Below are 20,760 nucleotides of genomic sequence, written 5' to 3'. Positions count from 1 at the left end.
AATGTCCTTCGGAGCTGACTGATACAGAAAAACACACACACACACACACACACACACACACAACAATGCTCGATCTGTGGCACTGGTACACTGTAGATGGTTGGGACAACGCAATTTTTGTGTGTGTGTGTGTGTGTGTGTGTGTGTGTGTGTGTGTGTGTGTGCGCGTGCTTGCACACATGTCATACATTTGTTACCTATGCTTCTCTGACATCAACTGTACACTACATTTGTCCACCACAATATACTGTGAATTACAGTTCTTCTAAGGAAAGGCAATAAATTTCCGTGCACGCAAAATGTTTTGAGCATCTCTGGCATCCAAAGTTACAAGAGGTTTAAGAGTATTTCATAACATTAGTTTCAAGTAGCACTCTAGCAGAAGCTGCAATGTTTAAGTATACTCCAAAGTTTATGTATTAAGTTTGTTAATACAAAACTGTAACCAACTTTCTATTTTATTTTTCACGTGTTATGCAACTTATTCCAAATTATGTTCTTATTCACCATCTGGGCAAAGATTGCTGTGCATGACACATTTTTCAGCATGAGTGAGTAGTTCATGCACATTTTCACTACTTATGAATTGTATTTATTTAATTGGAAAGATATATAATACTGAAAAACTTGTTCCACTGTGTGTATGTACTTCATGTCATTCTTAGGCAAGATACTTGAAAGGTGAACTAAGTTTATGCCGAAAGCTCAACACACAACCCGCCCAATGATCATCAGACACAATCAACGTTGATACAAGTATTTCTGAAATGATTTTGTACCTATTACACATTACAACACACAGTCATACACAATTTAGCTGAACTTTTAGATGTTGAATACTCACTCTTTGGTTTTAATCGCAATGCCACAGCAGTTGACTCCCTTCGATCTCTCCTGTACATGCATTCTTCTGCAGCAAGAAATCTTGCCCTTTCATACATCCTTGTAAGTCTTTCACAGAGAATTTGGTGAAGTCTCAGGAAAAGATACCAATAGTTATTAGCATAAAAGAGTGTATATGATTCCCCCTGTAATGTTTACAACAACAATTAGATGATATTAACCAAAATAAAGTTTCTATAATTTCAGGAATTGAGCTCAAAATATTAAAGAAACTAAATCAGTTTTAAACATTAGCCTTAGTTAAAAGAAACTACATGCAGGTACAGTTAATCAAAATAACAATAAAAAATAGAATTAATCACAGCTAATGAATGCAATATAAAAGACTTACAGGATGTGAAGATTTAGCATGGTGTGGTAGATTGACATCCGACTTTTTAATGTCAGGTACTTCTTGATCATTGAGATCTTCACTGCTGATATTTCTGCATGACTGGTCTGCATTACTGCTTGCATTTTCTTTACTGCCATCCGTCTTTTCGTCTGTAAATAAATGTTTAAGAACAAGTACGGGTAATGTATGCCAGAACAGAATAATAATTGTTAAAATGTCAATCATTTGGTAGATTGGATTGGATTAAATTACATGTACTTTTTTCCATAGATCCATAATGGGGAGATTCTCAAGTATGTAGGACACCACATAAAGCAAGACTGCATAATACACAATTTTTTATAAAAGCTATGCTAATGGTCCTTCTACAGAGCTTAAGTGGAGTTAGAACAGGAAAAAAAAATTAACACATTTTTGGATTTTTATCTCATAAAACTTGCAACTTTCTAAATACAAAATTGGTTATATATATATAACTTAGAAACTCACATGGGAAGTATTTTATTTTATTTTTTTTAAATATAATCTGCACCAGTTGAAAGTGTTAAAATTTTTATGTGCATTACTTCAAGATCTAATAAAATCAGTATTTTTTTATATATAGAAGCCTGTGGATTGCTGTGTTATAAAGGTTAAATGCTGGTCATGTCCAGAAAAGGATGGGCACCAGGTTGAGGAAGTTGAAACAAAGCTTGAGAGACAAGAAACTTTCTGATGGGAAAACCATAAGAGGCAGGCTGGCAGACAAAATGATTGATGAACTACAGCAGTATTATGGGATGGTCATTAAAAATAATACTGAGGATTTGTTGAAAATGAAGCAAGCAGTATGGACTACCTTCTTCCACAGACTATCAACTGATGAAAAACCAGTACACCACCTTTGCCCTCCTGGACCCGATTCATAGCGCAATTACTGCAGTGCCCAGTACTCAAACAGTTCATACAGCCATAAACATTCCATCCCAGCAGCAGTCATGGATATCATAAAATCTATTTACAGAGACGTGGCAAATCCTGAATTACTCAAGAAGTGTCTGCATGGTCAGACTCAAAATCCGAATGAGTTGTTCAATAATCTTATACGGACTTGCTTACCAAAAAATGTTTTTGTTGGAATGAAGACACTAGAGTGGGGGGAGGGAGGTCAGTGATGCTGTTATTGTGCGGAGAGGGGAGGGGGGGGGCGCAGTGATGCTGTTATTGCTTTTAACCCTTTAACTGCTGTGGACGTGTTAATGTGCGCCTTTGTGCCTGTCCCTGTGTTCTCTCAACGTATTTATGTGCACCACCAGTTCTTCTACCTGGTATTCTGACTGTGTTTATGCAAACAACCTTAGTGGCACCTGTGTGCTCGTGACGTGTTGAGATGTGCTACTACTTCTTCCCGTGGCCTCTGACCGTGTTAACGCGCCCAGCTTTATATTCGTGCCAAGCGCCTAGTAGCTGTTCAGCATTCCGCTGGCATGGTTGAAGTCTCGTGAGCGTTTGCTGCTGTGTTCTTGTGTTGCAGTTTTCGTCTGTGCATTTACTGACTGTTGATGCTGTAAACATTTTGAGAAGAAAATGATATGCCGTCGTGGTTGTACAGACGAATAAATCTTCAAAATTCTCGCTAGAAGCAGCAGTGAGAATGAAATTTTCAACTGAATCTCGAAGTAACAGTCCTGTGCCGTGTACTTCAGCTGGAACAACACATCTGTCAACAAGGGAGGGATATCATTCAGAATCTGATGGGTCTGAGAGTGATAGTGAAGTGCCATTGAAAAGAGCTCGCTTTAGCGACATGTTTGACTGGAAGGAAAGTGATTTTCGTCCATTTATGAACGAGTTCAATGCTTCAGCTTCTGGACACAACAGTGGTTTAGGGCCAGATTCAAATGTTTTATCATATTTCCCAGTATTTTTAACAGAAGAACTGATGAAATTTGTGGCAGATGAAACCAACAGATATTTTTGCATACGAAAGAAAATACACCAGAATCAGAGCATTCACGTTTGTCCAGATGGAAAGAAACAGGTTTCAAGGAACTGTATTCCTTCGCCGCTGTTTGTATGCTAATGGCTCGTGTGAAAAAGCTGAAAATCAGTGACTATTGGTCCACAGACATACTCTTGAACACTCCTGTTTTCGGTGAAATTATGGCCAGGGACCGTTTTCTGTTAATTTTAAGAATGCTTCACTTCAGTGACAACTCTGTCAGCAATGAAGGAGACAGGTTATTTACAATTAGGTATATTGTTGATAAAATTCACGCAACATTTTGCAGCGCATTTCATCCATATCAAAAGCTCTGCATTGACGGAAGCCTCTTGTTGTTCAAAGAGTGATTATTGTTCAAACAGTACATTTCCTCCAGAAGTAGGTTTGGAATAAAAACATTTGTGCTATGTGACTACCAGATGGGTTATATCCTGGATTTCATTGTCTACACAGGCACAAATACTGCAATTGACTTCCACATTCTGGGGAAAAGTGGCGACATAGTAGCAACATTGAATAAACCATTTTTAGGAAGGGGACATACGTTCTATGTCAATAATTGGTATTAAAGCCAAGACCTGTTCCTTTGGCTTCATAACCATGGAACAAACGTATGTGGTACTGTTCGCAAAAACAGACGCAATATGCCAAAATTAGAAAACAAACTAAAACGAGGAGAAATACAGTTTATGTCCACTGACACAATCCTTTCCATGAAATGGCGTGACAAAAGAGAAGTGTGGATGTTGACAACCGGTAATGCTGCAGAAATGGTTGAGATGGAAAAGACAAACAGAAAGACAGGTGAAAGATTAAGGAAACCACAATGTGTTGCTGCTGAGTTCAGTGCAATCAGTACGAAAGACTGTCAAGTGGTACAAAAAGTTCTTTTTCCACATACTGGATCTGTGCATTTTAAATGCCCATGCTTTCCACAGAGTAGTAACAGGACGATAAATGCAACTAGCAGAATTTCATTTGTGTCTGGTAAGAGAGCTTGTTGAAACTTATGCAAAAGAAAGGAGGAAAGCTGGCAGAGGAAGGTGCTCTGAAGACGAGAATCCTCTTAGATTTACTGGGAGGTATTTTAGACAGGTCATTGAAATGGAAAACTCGAAGAAACGTACGCCAATGCGTCGGTGTGCAGTATGCTCGAAGCAGAAAGTGCGCCGAGAAACGAGATACGAATGCAGAGCATGCAACATACCACTATGTGTAGTGCCATGTTTTGAGGTGAATCACACTAAACAAAACTATTAACCGTCTATAATACTCAGAAGAGAAGAAGTGACATTGATAGCTTTCTAAAAGTAAAGGACAACAAAAAGGAAATAAAAAATATAAAATAATACAAAAATTGTATAACACTTACGATTTCTGACTTTGAAGCCATTTTACAGAAGTGTTACTGCACTCTCAAAAACATGAACTGCATTTCTCAGATGCCATTAAATCTATTACATATGTTAAGCATAAAATTAAAACAAGCATAGTGCTCCATTGCTGATTTAAACAAACATCACGTTTGTTTGCATGGCCATCTTCCGCAGCAGCTCTAACAATTAATTATTGTTAGCTTTGCTGTCTTAATCTTACTGCAATTAATGAAGAAGAATTTCACACTAGACGCTTTTCGCTTTTATTTACAAAGCATCTTCTATGTTCACTGGTTTTCCTGTTTCATGTCAACCTCCGCTAATGAAGAGAGGGAAAGCAGTAGTGTGCAAAGGATGTAAACATGAAGCAGGAAAACCAGTGAACACTGAAGATGCTTTGTAAATAAAAGCGAAACGCGTCTGGCGTGAAATTATTTTTCATTAATTGCAGTAAACTTAAGATGACAAAGCTAATAATAATTAATTCTACATATCATTCATTATAGTGATTCTTAGCAGTTTCAATGCACATCATGTGTGTGCAGTAATTCGTCTGCAGATTCACAGCCATGGAAAAAGTATAGAGATACATCGTGTGTCAGTGATCAAACTCAGAAGGCAAGACAGCCACGGATGCCCTGGCTTGAGAAATATTCAGCACAGGCTGTGCTCAGCGAAGCGGCGAGCTGAGCCACAGGCAACGGTCCGTGGGGAAAGCCATTAGCACGGGTAACAGGATTACGCAGCCTCAACGGCGCGCTTGACCCTGCTAGATGGATGCACAGCTGCAGTAGCCACAGGGTTAATGATGGCAACATTGGTAGGGCGAAAGTGCTACAGCATATGGGAATTAATCCTGGAGCAAACTGCATTAGAGAACTTGATCGGACGGACAAGGTTTGCATTGATAAAGCACACACAGGAGCCACAAAGGAGTCCAGAAAGAAAAAAAAAAATCTTGGAAGAAGATCAAGAGGATGATATACAGTATGGTGCAGGGTGCTTCTGAGTGACTAAAAATAAAATAAAAAATTAAGCATATATTAAGTGAGTTACAGTCTTTTAAACTTTAGAAGCCATTCCTGAAAATTTACATTTTCTGTTGCATTTTTCCCTAAACCTCAGAAACCACTTTGAGTAGAGTATTCAAATTTTCATACATATCCTGAGTCTACTGAACTAAAAGAAGAACATTCTGTTATGTATTATTAAAATTATTTAGGATAACACACACAAAAAAAGTAAACACAATTTTAACCGTGTAATTAAAAAATTGTATTTACGAAAGCAGTCACTGAAATGCAATTATTGTACTTCAGCAGACTCAGAACATACAGTTTAATGTCCTGTAAAAGTTTCATGTAAATGGCTACAGTGGTTCCTGAAATACAGGGAAGCCAAGTCACTAAATTTAACATTGTCCGGATAGGACATTCCAACTCCCCTTAAGTGAAGTACTTCTCATGTAGAATAACTAAAAAAAATCTTAAAACATATTTTTATTTATGAATTGTTAACAAACTTTTCACAAAATATGTAAATGTACAATACACTGAGGTGCATATGATGATTTCCAGGCTAGCTATGCAGCATCAAAGAGAAAATCAGTTTAGAATAATTATTTGCATTGATCACATTACTGCACTGAAGACATACACGAGTCAGATTAAGTAGAACCTATCCCCAAACATGCTAAAGAATAACATAGAAACGCTGTAAGGTAAATGGAAAATCATGGAGATAGTTATCAAATGTAACTGTTACCAGAAATTTCTAGAAACAGTTTGTTACTAATCATTTTATCTATTAGTAATAAATTTAGTTTTTCAAACAATTACACTTGTAATGCCATATGTATGGTATGTTTGTTGCTTGTTACAATTTCTGCAACACACTTACACGGAACAAATTGTGATCTTTTATCTGAAGTGTCATCTAGCATTTAATAGACTGATAGTTTTACACGATTTTATAGATTGTCCATGAACCATGTTTCCACAGTAAAGTTATGAGAATTAAATTGAATGTCTCACAAACCAGAGTTTTATGATATATATGCTGGCCGCCTGCCATCAGGAGCTTAGTTCGTCAGCGCACCTGACAATGGTGACATGTCTGATCGCGAAAATATTGAGCCCGTTGGACACTATGGACCGGCAGTACACCCGTGGACTGTTCCAGCAAGAAATACACTGGGAGAAACTGAATAATCAACTCTGTCACTGTTGTAACATGTTGCCGGAACATTAATTACGAATTCCTTTCATTACTATCACTGTAGTAAAATTAACAATTAACTTTTCTTTTTCATCTCATTCAAGTATATGCGAACTCTGCTTCTTCTGTAAGGTTGAGAGATGCCTTTCAGTATTGTTGGCCAAAGCACTCTGCTCATAGCTCAGGTTAATGAAGAGGAGTGGTACGAATATGAAAAGTTTTACTTTCCAATGAGTCATATTCATCCACTACAGCAATGCGTGGGCAAGAGAGGGGACGCTGAAGAGGGTAAAAGTGGATGCAGTTGCAGACCATCCTGTTGCCAGGAGCAGAGAGCTTTTTGTATGGCACTTACAACTGCAGAGTAGTGGGAACAGAGAGTGCCAGTCGCCTACACAAAATGCCTCAATAACTTTTGCTTTGATCATGCACATGTCATTAAGGCCCGGATGTAAATGACCTAAAAAACAACAAAATATGCAAGTATTTATGACTGTAAAAATAAAGTATAACTTTATGTAAGTTCTTGTTGATTTTTTAATATACCATGTAATACAAGATTAACTTCTGAAGAAATTGTGAGTATAGTACTTACTTTTGCAGGGTTTGAAACTACTACCACTTATTTTTGAAATGTCTGCACGCGTCTGAAAAAACATTAAGTACAGTGAAAACAACAACAACAATTATCCAAAAAATAAAACCAGGCTTTTACTACTGCACATCACTTGTTCACAGCATTTCAAATTAGTTAACACGTCTTGTCAATCTTCAGTTTCTGCAAAGTGGCACAGGATCACGTGCATTTCCAGGTTTACGTCATAGATACAGTACTCACTGAGGATAGTTTTGTACTTGGAAAAGTACACATCTGAATGTGACAAAGTCATTGCATGCCAGTGTCAGTTCACTGTCTTGAAATGTTGCTACATTACCAAAACGACTGTCATTAATTTTGCACACTAGAACATCCAGAATTCTGCTGGAGAACACACTGCAGTTTACTGTTCACTTTGTCTGTCATATGACCATAAGCCTGACCCAGCAACTTTTCATATGTTGCACAATACCCAGGATGTCACACAGTTGAGTACCAGCAGCTTCCAGTGATGTGATGGCTTTTGATACCATGGAAAACTTGATGTTGATGTATGCCAAGTTTCCAGATGAGGTATTTGTAAAGACCTCTTTCACAGTTTTGGTAGCACTTGATTCAAGGTCACAAAAGACTGTCTTTATTTTGGTGTATTTGGTGCAGTAATTCTCAGCAGTATTAAGCCAAGAACCCCATTGTGTAAGAACAAGCTGAGGGTGGAGGCCTAGTGAACGTGTTTGTTCCTTGAATTTCTGCACCTGTAACAGAGCTTCCACACAGATTTGCTTGCCACAGGAAATCAATTTGTCCACATCAGGGTAATTTGATCACACCTCTTCTGCAACTCTGTGTAATGCATGTGCAAGGCCAGTGATGTACATCATACAAAAGTAGAGAATTTGAAGCCCCTTGGCTGCTGCAGCTGTGTATGGAAGCAACATCTGTTACTAGCAGCAAAATGTTCTCTCTGTTCACAACATCTGGCCACAGTAGCTCCACAGAGTTGTCAAACAAAATGGCAATTGTTGAGTTCCTTTTTCTCTTGAGAGCTCCACATGTTAGGAGGAATATTTCTACAGGCCCATCAACTTTTAGAACACCAACAACAGTTGCTACAAAACTCCCACCCACAGCAGTGGTTTCATCTATGGACACCCAGAACATTTGGTCAGCAATATTAAACTGTACTTTGTTGAACATCTGCTCATAGCACACAGATAAATAGTTCTTTTTCAAAGTAGAATCATCTGAAACTGCATGTGTTGTGTCCTCCAAGAACTGTCTAAAGTGTTTATTCTTCAGCTTCTCCAATGGTATACCATCATCTCACACAAGTCCTTGAAAAATGATTGCATGGTTGAAGTTGGACCTGTCTGCTCAAATAACAGTGTTTGCCTATTTTCACTTTTAGCACTTCTCTACACACAGCTGGCATATTTGGTGGTATTACAGTGATGTTGCACGTTAAATTAGTTTTATGCACTAGCTTTTACTTTGCATAGTTTACAAAACATTTCCCTGTTAGTACTGAAGAACTTCTCTTCAAAATCATGAAAAAATCTCACAACATCATGCTGTCGAAGCACTTTACCTTCGGCTCGGCTTGTTGAATCAGCATGAGCATTTACTCAAACCCGATGCCACTGATCCAGGTTCATTCACGTGTTCTCTTTCCTGCCTTATTTGCACAAAATAGTCCTGTTGAGAAGGGTCTGAACTGTTGTTGATAATGGGTAAGTTGGCAGATAAAATCATCTATTTCAATAAATAGACATTTCAACATTTAACCTAAAAGAAGAAGTAACAGATGACTTACAACTAGACTACTGCAGTTAATAATGAAGTCTAAAAGTTTTCAGGCTTTATAGCAGCAAGTTTAACAAGCACCCTCAAGCCCTCGCTAATAACTGCTGTTAGGTCACGCAAGTGAAGATCACAACTACACTAAAGCCAGAAATCCTCTTCCATGACACAGAGAGGACGGTGACTTACAGAACACAAATTCTACTCTTGTCTGAACATTCAAATTTACAAATAACACAAGAATCAGATCAGAGTGAGGTCTGTCCAATGACCACAACTTCACAGTGAACACTGCTCAACATCCTTTGTAAGGCATCCAACCTGCTTTTCAAAGTTGTTGTTACTGTGTTTTATCGGTAGTCGATAATGTTTCACCGAGCTCAACCACAGCAAAGAAGCCACATGTCCGAGCTGCATCACCAGCAGTGCCAATCCAGATGAGGCGAGAACCACACCTCCTGGAGCTGCCAGATGTCACCACAGTGCAACTGTTATGAAATAGGCTAGGAGAGATAGTTCTGTGTGACAGACAGTGGTGTTGTAACTGTATTCAGACTTCAAGATTTAGACTGGTCATTTTACACAGCTCTATACCTACAGCTGTTTCTTGCCTATCAAGAGTTGTATTTGTATATACTGTTCCATGTATGGAACAATATGTGACAGAGAATTTGTGGGGCAAAATGAAGACTTGGTGTAATGTGTGTCCCAGCTTAGAGGGCATTTCCAGTCTAGAACATAACAGGTAACCAATGCATTTTTCATTTTTGGTACATGGTAGGCATGAAAGTGTATTGTCTTCCTGTCAAGTTAATCCCATAGGTTCATCCTGATGAAGTGCCAGATGATGAGGTAGTTTCCAAACTGTCCAGTCACTTTGAATCAAAAGTGCATATTGCTGCTGCTAGGTACAAATTCTTTTGGCTGAAATAGCAGCCTAGGCAACCTTATAAACTGTGGGTAACAGTGCTCAGAGGACTCACACGATAGTGTCAAGTCAAATGTTCCAATGATTTAAGTCACAGAGCTGTGATGCTATAACTTAAAATGTTTCTAACACTCTCATTAGAGCCTCTATTCTAAAACTGCTGAACAAAGACTCGAAAACTGTGTTCTCTATCGATGAGTTTCATGACACAGTAGATATTACAGAAGTTGATATGTAAAGTATGTACAGGCATTTCTGTGGTGGGTGAAAAAGTGAGAAATTTCTGGAGTCAACCCCTCCCCTCTCCCTGCACAAACAGAACGTAGCCTAAGGTCTAAGTTCTACACTCATAAGTCCTGCTGTCACAGCAGCTTTGAAAACTGTGTTATTGATCATCGCGTTTCAAGGCATAGTAGACATTTCAGAAGTTGACATGCATAGTTCGGCCATTTCTGAATTGAAAAGTGAGAAACTTATGGGGTCATCCCCCCCCCCCCCCCCCAAACCACAAATTATAAGAATGTAGCCCGAGATCTCAATTCTGTGCTTATAAGTCCTGCCGTCAGCGCAAAGCACAGCCCGCACCAACCAGAAAGTCTTGCCTGTGTCGTTTCAATGTACATGACAGGGTACTGGGTCTGTGCCAGCAGACAAAATGTTTCGCCTGCGCCAAGGAAGGCCACATACAAACAATGTGCTGCCACGCCTGTGCACACAGACAATTTGGTAGTTCATAATTGTTGCCAAACCAAACAATAGTCAGTGATTAACAGGGAATCTAACAAACTTTTTGTACATTTGTGTACGGCAACTCAGTACGTGATTAGGCACTGAAACGATTGGTACACTGCTCCATCAAGTGACATAGGAATGCTTAGGCAGCCCCAGGTCCAGAAACTGCAAGCCACACTATCTGCCTTTTATCAACAAAACATTCCTGTTTTAGGTGTGGGTAGTTTACTTGCTACTTTTCGTGCTGCAACCAAATCAGTTCTTTTTCATATATTGTTGTCAAGAGACAGTCTGAACATTTTCGGTATGGATAGTATTGATTATCCATTCAAGGGAATGTTTGCAAGTCAATTCAGCTGTGCTGGAATGTTTGCAAGTCAATTCAGCTGTGCTGTTTGCTAGTGTCAATGCACTGTGTGATAAGTACAGTTCTTTGTTTGATGGTAGTCTAGGCAAGGCACTGGGATTTGAAGCCCATGTGACTTTAAAAGACAATGGAGAGTCAATTTTTTTTTTGAGCTTGGCCTCTCCCACATGCTCTTCAGGAAAAAGTCACAGCTGAATTGTGGCTTTGGTATGATTGTGATGTAATTAAACCCATGTTTGCAAGCCAGAGGGCATCTTCTTTGGTAGTTTTGTCAAAGCTGTCAGGTGGCCTATAACTTTGTGCAGACATCAGCCCACAGACTGTTGTTGATTCTTTTCCCTTACCCCACCCAGAGGATTTGATGAGACACCCTAGGTTTAGGTCCTTTTTACCTTCAAAAATTGACTTACACGAGGCATATCTAAACTGCCTTTGGACGAGGTATCCAAGAAGGTTTTTGTGGTGGATACCCATCAGGGTGTTTTTCAATTTCAGTGGTTCCCATTCTAGAGTGTGTCTGCTACAGCAATTTTTCAAATTACTTAGAACAGTTTGCTTCTCAGGTACCCTTCTGTGCTAATTATTTAGACAACATCATTGACTCTGACCATATGCCAGCAGAATATTTGCAGAATCTGAAAGCTTTGTTCAAAGTGTTACCAGAGTCGAGCTTGAAGCGTTCATCCAGCTTGTACCCATTTGAGCAGTGCCATTTATCACTTACCTGTTTCCACAAATGTGTTACAATTAGAAGTGGCAATGGGAAAATTCACACACTGCATTTGATTCATATATAACACCACACATGTCGCAGCTCCATTGAACTGCTTAAGCCGCACCAGCATCCCCTTCATTTGGTCCAAAGATAGTTTGTCCACTTTTCAGCACTTCAAGGATGCACTGTTAAGTGACCCATGTCTGGTACAGTTTGACCCCAACAAGCCTGTCATTCTTGTAGTGGACATCTCCTCCTAAAGTACTGGTGCAGCACTGTCACACCACATGGGCTCCACTGACAGGCTGACTGCTTTTGTGTCGAAGTCCTTGAATAAGGCTCAATACAATTACAGCCAATTTGAGAAAGAGGCTCTCGTAATCAATTATGGGGTTACTCACTACCACCAGTATTTGTTTGGATGGACCACAGGCCATCGACGGCCCTCTTGGGTTCCTCTCAGCCTGCCCCAGCCTGGACAACACAGTCACTGTAGCACTGGGTCTTAGTGTTGACCAGTTACCAGTATGAACTGATGTATCCGTCCTCCACCACCAATGTTGACTCAGGGATCGAGATGTGGCTGCACGATCCGTTACAGCCATGCGGATAAGATGCCTGTCATCTCGACTGCTAGTGATACGAGGCCGTTGGGATCCAGCACGGCGTTCCGTATTACCCTTCTGAACCCAACAAATCCATATTCTGCTAGCAATCATTGCATCTCAACCAACGCGAGCAGCAATGCCGTGATACGATAGACCGCAATCGCAATAGGCTACAATCCAACCTTTATCAAAGTCGGAAACGTGATGGTACGCATTTCTCCTCCTTACACGAGGCATCACAATAACGTTTCACCAGGCAATGCCTGTCAACTGCTGTTTGTGTATGAGAAATTGGTTGGAAACTTTCCTCATGTCAGCATGTTGTAGGTGTCGCCACCGGAGCCAACCTTGTGTGAATGCTCTGAAAAGCTAATCATTTGCATATCACAGCATCTTCTTCCTGTCGGTTAAATTTCGCGTCTGTAGCACATCATCCTCGTGGTGTAGCAATTTTAATGGCCAGTAGAGAGAGAGAGAGAGAGAGAGAGAGAGAGAGAGAGAGAGAGAGAGTGTGTGTGTGTGTGTGTGTGTGTGTGTGTGTGTGTGTGTGTGTATTTAAGGACTACCTAGAGTGATAGATAACAAGCCTCAGTTCACTTCACACGAGTTTGAACAATTCTGCAGTGACAAGGGTATCGATCATGTCCTCACAGTGCCTTTTAATACCAAGTGCAATGGAGAGACCGAACAGGTTTCTCTGATCCTTCAATGTACAGATAAACAAGTTACGGGCCACCCACTCCTTGGACCAGGCTCTCTAAGTGCTTTTGTCATCGTATCACTCCATGCCCCTGGGATGGCAAGTTGCCAATGGAACTATTGATGTCATCGTCACCGGACACTGCTCCACCCTCTGTGTCCACCTTGTAGAATCTACGTTCCACCGACAATGTTCAAGTTTCAACCCCAGCAATTAGTGTTGTGCAGAGTTTTCCGAAAAGGTCGCCAATGGAAATGCAGGGTAGTGTCTGAAATGTCGTCAAGATCCATCTACATCATTCCGAGTCTGACAGGGCTGCACTGGCAGCACCAAAACTATCTTTGGCCTGTTGTTTCTCATCATGTTGCCACCCCCTTTTTGTTTGCAGACCCAATTTGTCACCAGGGCCTGCAGCAGCCACCAGTGCAGGTGCCACCACCTCCTGCTGTGGGGTGGTTGTCCCCCCCCCCCCCCCCCCCATGCCCCATGGGGAATGGCAATGGAAGTCGGCCGGGAGCTGCCTGCAGCATCATAGTCATGCGTGCCATCCACGTCACGGCCTGAGGAGGGGTCGTGTCTGGTCACCCGACCACTTGCTCCTGAGGATCCCATGCTCTTTTTTGTCACCCCATCATCATCCACGTAAGTTTAACAGTTTTTGTACCCAGAACAGAGGTGTGCCCCCTGGGGTTGGTTTCCCAGTCTTCGATTGCAGCCCTGCTCAGGGCAAATGCAGGGATGTGGGTCAATGCTCAACACCAACTGTAGTCTCGACACCTGTCCCTGCATCTGCATCGGTGTCCCATTCTCCTCCTCTTCATCGTGTTCTGCAATCTTACCCGACACAGGCGAGGATGTCTTGTGGAGGGGGGTTGCTGTGTCATTGATAGTCAATAATATCGCACAAAGGTAGACCACCAGTGATGCTGCTTGGACATATGTTGCATGTCCAAGCAGCATCACTGGTGGTGCCAATCCGGACAAGGTGAGAGACATGCCTCCCAGAGTTTCAGGTGCCTCCACAGTGCACCAGTTATGAAATACAGCCACAAGGCCACGAGACACAGTTCTGTGTGAGCTCTGACTTGGGCTACATCTCTAGTGAGTGTTCTACTTCTGTCTCCAGAACACGGAGTCAATGTTTTCAGTCTGCCAAGCTATTCACAGACTTGTCTTTAGAGCAAATGTTAACTTCTGTCCCATGGACAAGTGGTGTTGTAATTGTATTCGGACGTTCAGCCTTCAAGATTTGGACAGGTCATTTTTTGGCAGCTCTGTGGCTATGGCTGTTTCTTGTCTATCAGGGATTATATTTGTATATACTTTTCCATGTGTGCCTACTCCAGTCACAGAAGTGGAGAGTGATAAAGGTAAGTTTCATTTTCTTCTAAATAAAGTGCCCGGTCTGAGCTGATGGACAGGGCAGTCATAGCATACTTGTGTGTGTGTGTGTGTGTGTGTGTGTGTGTGTGTGTGTGTGTGTGTGTGTGTGTTCCCTTTTCTGAAGAAGGCTTTGGCCAAAAGCTAAATGTGTAACAGTATTTTCATTGTGCAACTCAGCGTGTCTTCTATACTGTGATTGGCAATCGATCCTTTTCCTTCTATCATTGTAAATAAAGTGGTTTGTTATTTGACTGTTGATGTTACTAAATTGACTTTTCTCTGTGTTTACCTTCGTGTATAAATGCGGTATATAAAAGTTACCAGAAGAGAAACTGAGCTCTGTCAAATTCAGACATGAAATGTTAGAAGATTCAATATGAGATGGGGGAAACAAAAAAATTAGAAGAAGGGAGTGAAAAAGATAAAGTTAAACATGGCAGTGATTCGGAAAGTAAAACTGGAAAAGGGGGAAGACATCTGGTCATATATCAAGAATCAATATTGGACAGGAACTGGCAGGTAGCGTGAATAGAGAACATTTGTCTGGAAACTGTAAAACCCATAACATACATAAAGGGGGCGAAAATTTAACAGAAGTGTCAGACTAGACTACATATTACGGCAGAGAAAAGAAATGTGATTTTATGTGTAACATGAGCAAGGACAAATGATTGAAATGAGAGGAAAGAGTTTTGAACTATGCAGATGATATTGCCAAACCAAGATCTGAAATGAATAATAACATCTCTTTAAGTTCTAAGAGCAATGAAGCAGTATTCAGGCCACATCTGTCAGCTGCTGTAAGATGTCTAGTGTAGGCAAATACTGTTCACAGGTCTTGAGAAAAGAGGTTTTCTGATGACATTGCAATTCTGTAAGAGGCAGTAAAGGACTTGAAATATCAGTTGAATGAAGGGATCTAGTCTTGACAAGATTATAAGGTAAATATCAACAAAAGGAAAACACATATAATGTAATGTTGCCAAGTTAAATCAGGAAGTTTTCAGGGAATTAGATCCGGAAATGAGACACTAAAAGTATTTGATGAGTTTTGCTATTTGGGCAGGAAAAAAAAAAAAAAAAACTGATGATGGCCAAAGGGAGAGAGGACTGACTGGCAACAGCAAGAAAATTGTTACTGAAGAAATGAGTGTCTTGTACACTTCGGCTGCCAAAAGCCTGTCATGCTTGCAGTGGATGCCTCCTCTTATGATATTGGTGTTGTGTTGTCACACTGTATGGGCTCCACTGACATGCCAATTGCATTTGCATCAAAGACCTTTAACAAGGCTTAACACAATTACAGCCAATTCAAGAAAGAGGCTCTGACAATCATTTATGGTGTTACTCACTTCCACCACTATTTGTATGGATGCCGCTTTTACCAGTTACGGACCACATGCCACTGTTGGCCCTGTCTGGTTCCTCTCAGCCTGTCCCAGACAAACAACACAGAAGCTACATCAGTGGGCCTTAGTGTTGTCCAATTACCAGTACAAAAGGATGTATACATCCTCCACTACGCATTCCAATGCTTACCAGCTGCTGCAATTTCCAGTAGGATCAGTTGCACGGTTTGATTCATCAGAGGACTCCTGCTTCGTATTGATTCGCAGGATAAGCATGTGTTGGAAGACTTTCCTTTCACTTTTCGCCGTGTGATGAGTGTGACACAGCAGTGGACCCAGCACTGAGTGCGGTTGCAGGCATCCTCTTTTTTTTTTTTTTTTTTTTTTTTTTTTTTCACTGACACAGTTTCTCACCAGAGCCTGAAACAGCTGCCACTACAGGTGCCATCACCTCTTCCTGCAGGGCGGTCTCAGCCCCCCCCCCCCCCACCCCCCTCCCCACCCCTGCCCCACCCTCCGGGGACACCAGTGGAGGTCCAAGACAATTTGGAAATTGTTAAGTTTCACCAGAAAATTGCACATAAATTTTCTTGGAATAAAGTTATTCTTCACCAAACATCTTAGGACTTTCATTTGCCCAAATGTACAATTACTCCTTATTAACAATGTCTCAAAGTTGGAACTACACCTCATCTAGGAACAGTGTATCATTCAGAATAACTACATTTTCCTGATGACGGGCCTGATATCATCAACAACAGGCTCCTCTTTCTGTTATTTTAGTAGTTTTAATTCATGACACATGGGAAAACAGTATGTATGAAGCTCAGTATTCTTTCTTCTTTTACTTTCATTGACCCAGATAAGATCTATTTAGAAAGGACATCAGTCCAAGACTGTTAACGTTGCTCTGAACGATGTTATTCTTCAAGCTTCTCGCTGAAATATAACACATAGCTGAACTACAATAAAGAGTGTGCAGATGACAAAATATGTAATTTTTTTGTCAGTAATAAGTGTACACAAACATACCTCCAGCCAAAAATATTACACTGAGATCAGAGTGTGTCCTACACATTTAAGACCTCTGCTACCATCTGTCATGGATATTTCCTAACCAAATAATATCATCATCAGAGCAGGATGTATTGTCTAAAGTGGTGTTTAGTTCTCAAATTCACCCTAATTAATCCAAAAAGAGGCAAATACATCTTCTTGGTTCACCAGTAAGAGCACAAATCTCATGTCTTCAGCACCAAAATCCTGTATTGTGTATATCCTTATAACACAACTGTCAATTATCGAGTTAAACAACTTATTCATTTTTGTGTACTACGAGAAATTCACCAGAAAAAACTACAAAATTGCAAGGGGACACAGTGGTTCAAAAGAAGTAAAAGAGCACAAAAAACTACCCTACCTTTCGGAAATATTAGTTGGGGACAGTTGGAAAGATATATGAAAGTACAGAACTGCTTAGAAAGGTTTTCCCTTGAATGCACACAATTTTTGATAGTTTTATCTCAAAGCACGAAAGAACTCATGAAGTAATCAAATGACAATTATGAATTCTACCACAGGCACCTATTAATAATGAAACTTAAATACCAAAATTGCTACTAGTATAAAAGTTAATAGAACAGAAATATTAAAAAGTTATCAGATCAAAATAGATAATATCATGCATACCTTCTTCTCTCTCATCCTCACTCAGCTCTTGGCGTGGGTGGAAGAACATGTCAGGTACCAGCTGTCTGAGAAGTAATTTGATCTGATGTTTCTCTTCTTTGTGAATACCTGTTTGTCTCTTCACATGATGGATGAGCAAATTTGCAGTGTCATCCAATATACATTTGTTTTTATAGGGCAGAATCAAATGAGGTCCTGTCGAAACATCTACTGTTGTCTCTTCTGCTTGTTCATGCCGCTAGAAGAACAAATTATTATCATCAATAACGTACATAATCTAGGTTTAAAATATTGTCATCTGTAAAAGCTTGAAAATATTTTTGGAAGTACTGTGTGCCCAACTGCTTAGTAATGACATGACACATGAAAATTAAAATGTCTCTCCTGAAAAAAATCATCACATAGTATATATGATTCACCAACAACTTCAAAGAGATGAATGTATGAATTAGTGAGAAAAAGAAACCAATTTTAAATGATTTGTTTGCACTTCACACACAATCGTGTTACGTATAACACATGTAACTATTAGGAGCTATAATCTGTTATATCAAACACACCTTAGGACACACATCAATATTTCACCCTCTCTTCTGAAAATGTTCTACAGTCCAGTCCTATTTCCCTCGTTAAAAGCTTGGCAAGCCTAACTAGAAACTCACTCATATATTTAAAGCTCAATATCTAGATTGCACAGCCAATCCAAAGCAGAGGGTTTCACATATATAACCTCAGACACAGGTCTGGCGTATCTTCTTAAGGGGCATTCCTCAATAATATGGCGGACGTTCTGTTCTGGTGCTCCACAGTCACAGGCTGGTGAGTCACATAGACCCCACTTGTACTTATATGCATTGCATCTTGCATAGCCCATTCTGATACGGTTTAATTTAGTCCAGGTACATCTCTTCAGGTCAAAGCCCGGTAATTCCAGAGTAGGATCTTGGATACCTTGTTTATTAATTCCAGAATCATTCCAAAAGTGCCGCCATTGCTCCTTGACGTCAGGTTGATGTTCTTGTGTATTAACCCATATAGGCTTCCGTGACTTCAAGCGGGTCGATGGTATTTCATTCAAAACATCATGGTTTGGTAGATTCTGTGGGTAATCTGAGTCATGAATTTTCGACCACTCTCTTGCTGTTGCTTCTTGCCTTCTCAATTGTGGAGGTGGGATATTGCCTAGAGTATGCAGCCAAGGGACTGGGGTGGATTTAATAGTACCCGTTATTATCCTCATACACTCGTTCAACTGGACGTTGATTTTCATAGTATGAATGCTCGGATGCCAGACAGCAGTGCAATATTCGGCAACAGGGTATACCAGGGCTATTGGGGCAGTACATAAGGTGGATGCTTGAGCTCCCCAAGTCAAGCCAGCCAATTTTCTCAGGATGTTGTTGCGACTCTTTAGCTTTTGGCTTATATTTTCTAAATGTTTTTGTAAGTCAGGGAGCGGTCTAGTGTTATGCCAAGGTATTTGGGGTTGACGTTGTGTTTGACTCTTTTTTCACAGAAGTTCACATTCAGTTCCTGGTGGGCCATTTTATTGTTCAACTGGAAAGCAGACACCTCAGTCTTGGTTGGATCAGGGCAGAGTCGCCATTTTTTATAATAGGAATTCAAGGACTCCAGATCTTCTGTGAGTACGTTCACTCCTTTCCCAAATGTTTTAGTTTGTACAACTAGTGCCAAATCATCGGCGTAGCAAAATTTCCTGCTGACTGTATTTGGCAAGTCACTAATATACAAATTAAAAAGGGTTGGAGCCAACACAGATCCTTGAGGAAGCCCATTTTTTATTTTATACGATCTGCTGGTGTTGTGGCCTACGCTCACTTTGAAAGACCTGTTCGTCAGCTTGTTGTTCATTAAGGTTGCCAGTTTTAAACTAGGTATGTGTCTCTTAAACTTAAGCATAAGACCCTGGAGCCACACAGTGTCGCATGCCGACAACAGATCAACAAAAGCTACACTTGACTTCATCCTGTTCTGGAATCCGCTTTCTATATATGATGTTAGGGCTAAAACTTGTTCGCAACAGCTGCGCTTGTTTCTGAAACCTGCCTGATATGGAGGAGTTATTCCATCCACGATGTCCTGAATTCTATTAAGTATTAGGCGTTCCAACAACTTAAAGCATACACTCAAGAGGGCGACGGGGCGGTAGCTAGTTGGATCTTCTGGTAGCTTTCCAGGTTTAAGGATTGCTAGTGTGTGAGCTAGTTTAAATTGTAGTGGGGCTAGTCCAGTGTTTAAAATGTTGGTGTAAAAGTTTCTTAGCCACGCTTTTCCATTAGGTCCGAGGTATTTTATAAATTCTGGGAATATACCGTCCAATCCTGCCACTTTGCGTATTTTTAAGGTCTTTATCGCACCCTTGATTTCCTCTTCGCTAAATGGTGACGAAAGCAATGTATCGTCATTCAGAGTTTTATCAAGTTCTTGTAGTTCTTCTTTAGTTTCTGCTTCAGTTGTTGGATCACGAGGGGTTTTCTCAGCGCACACCTTTATGTGCAATGCCATCTCCGACGGTTTTATTTTAGGTTCCTGGTGGCGTGCTGAAGTGGAGTTACCAAGTTTCCTCAATAATGAGCAGGCTTTTCTGCTGGAATGTGTAAAATTCAGCTGGGACGTGACTTCCTGCCACTTGTGTTTTCTGTGTTTGTTTAGTCCCTCTAATATTTGTCCACCGATTTCAGGGTTTCCTGTTTCTTCGTATTTATCATAAAGTTTGTTAATATTATTGTCCCGGCAAGGAATATACTGTTATCTAACTCCGCGTGGTATATTCCTTTTGGCTGCAGCGATGACGACTCCAGTTAATCGTTTATAGTTTTCTTGCTTTGGGGTAATCCAGCGCAAATTTTTCGCTGTGGTGAGATCTTTTCATGAAATTTCAGTCTCCAACACTCTCCTCCGAATGCAAAAATGTTTGTTGACATCCACCTACATAGGGGGAAATGACCACTGTAATAAAATAAGAGATATCAGAGCTTGCACAGAAAGTGCACGTATAGTGTTTCACAGCTGTGGGATCTGCGCGGTGTCTGTTTTTAATTTGGAGGAACAGACAC

At 40.4% G+C, this 20,760-nt stretch overlaps 1 protein-coding gene across 1 annotated transcript in view; it reads right to left on the bottom strand.

The window, feature by feature from the left end:
• Positions 1 to 20,760, bottom strand: part of LOC124721171 (paired amphipathic helix protein Sin3b-like) — a 280,712-nt gene that overhangs the window by 61,741 nt on the left and 198,211 nt on the right. The window contains exons 16-18 of the mRNA XM_047246007.1: positions 17,684 to 17,921; positions 1,235 to 1,386; positions 845 to 1,028 (exon numbers count right to left, since the gene is read on the bottom strand). Coding sequence (XP_047101963.1) covers positions 845 to 1,028; positions 1,235 to 1,386; positions 17,684 to 17,921 — 574 coding nt within the window. The remainder of the gene's footprint in view (positions 1 to 844; positions 1,029 to 1,234; positions 1,387 to 17,683; positions 17,922 to 20,760) is intronic.

The sequence above is a fragment of the Schistocerca piceifrons genome, chromosome X (genome assembly GCF_021461385.2).
Source record: "Schistocerca piceifrons isolate TAMUIC-IGC-003096 chromosome X, iqSchPice1.1, whole genome shotgun sequence".
In the NCBI taxonomy this organism is placed as follows: Eukaryota; Metazoa; Arthropoda; class Insecta; order Orthoptera; family Acrididae; genus Schistocerca; species Schistocerca piceifrons.
The sequence above is the reverse complement of the archived record's forward strand: the minus strand, read 5'-3'. Positions and strand labels throughout refer to the sequence as shown.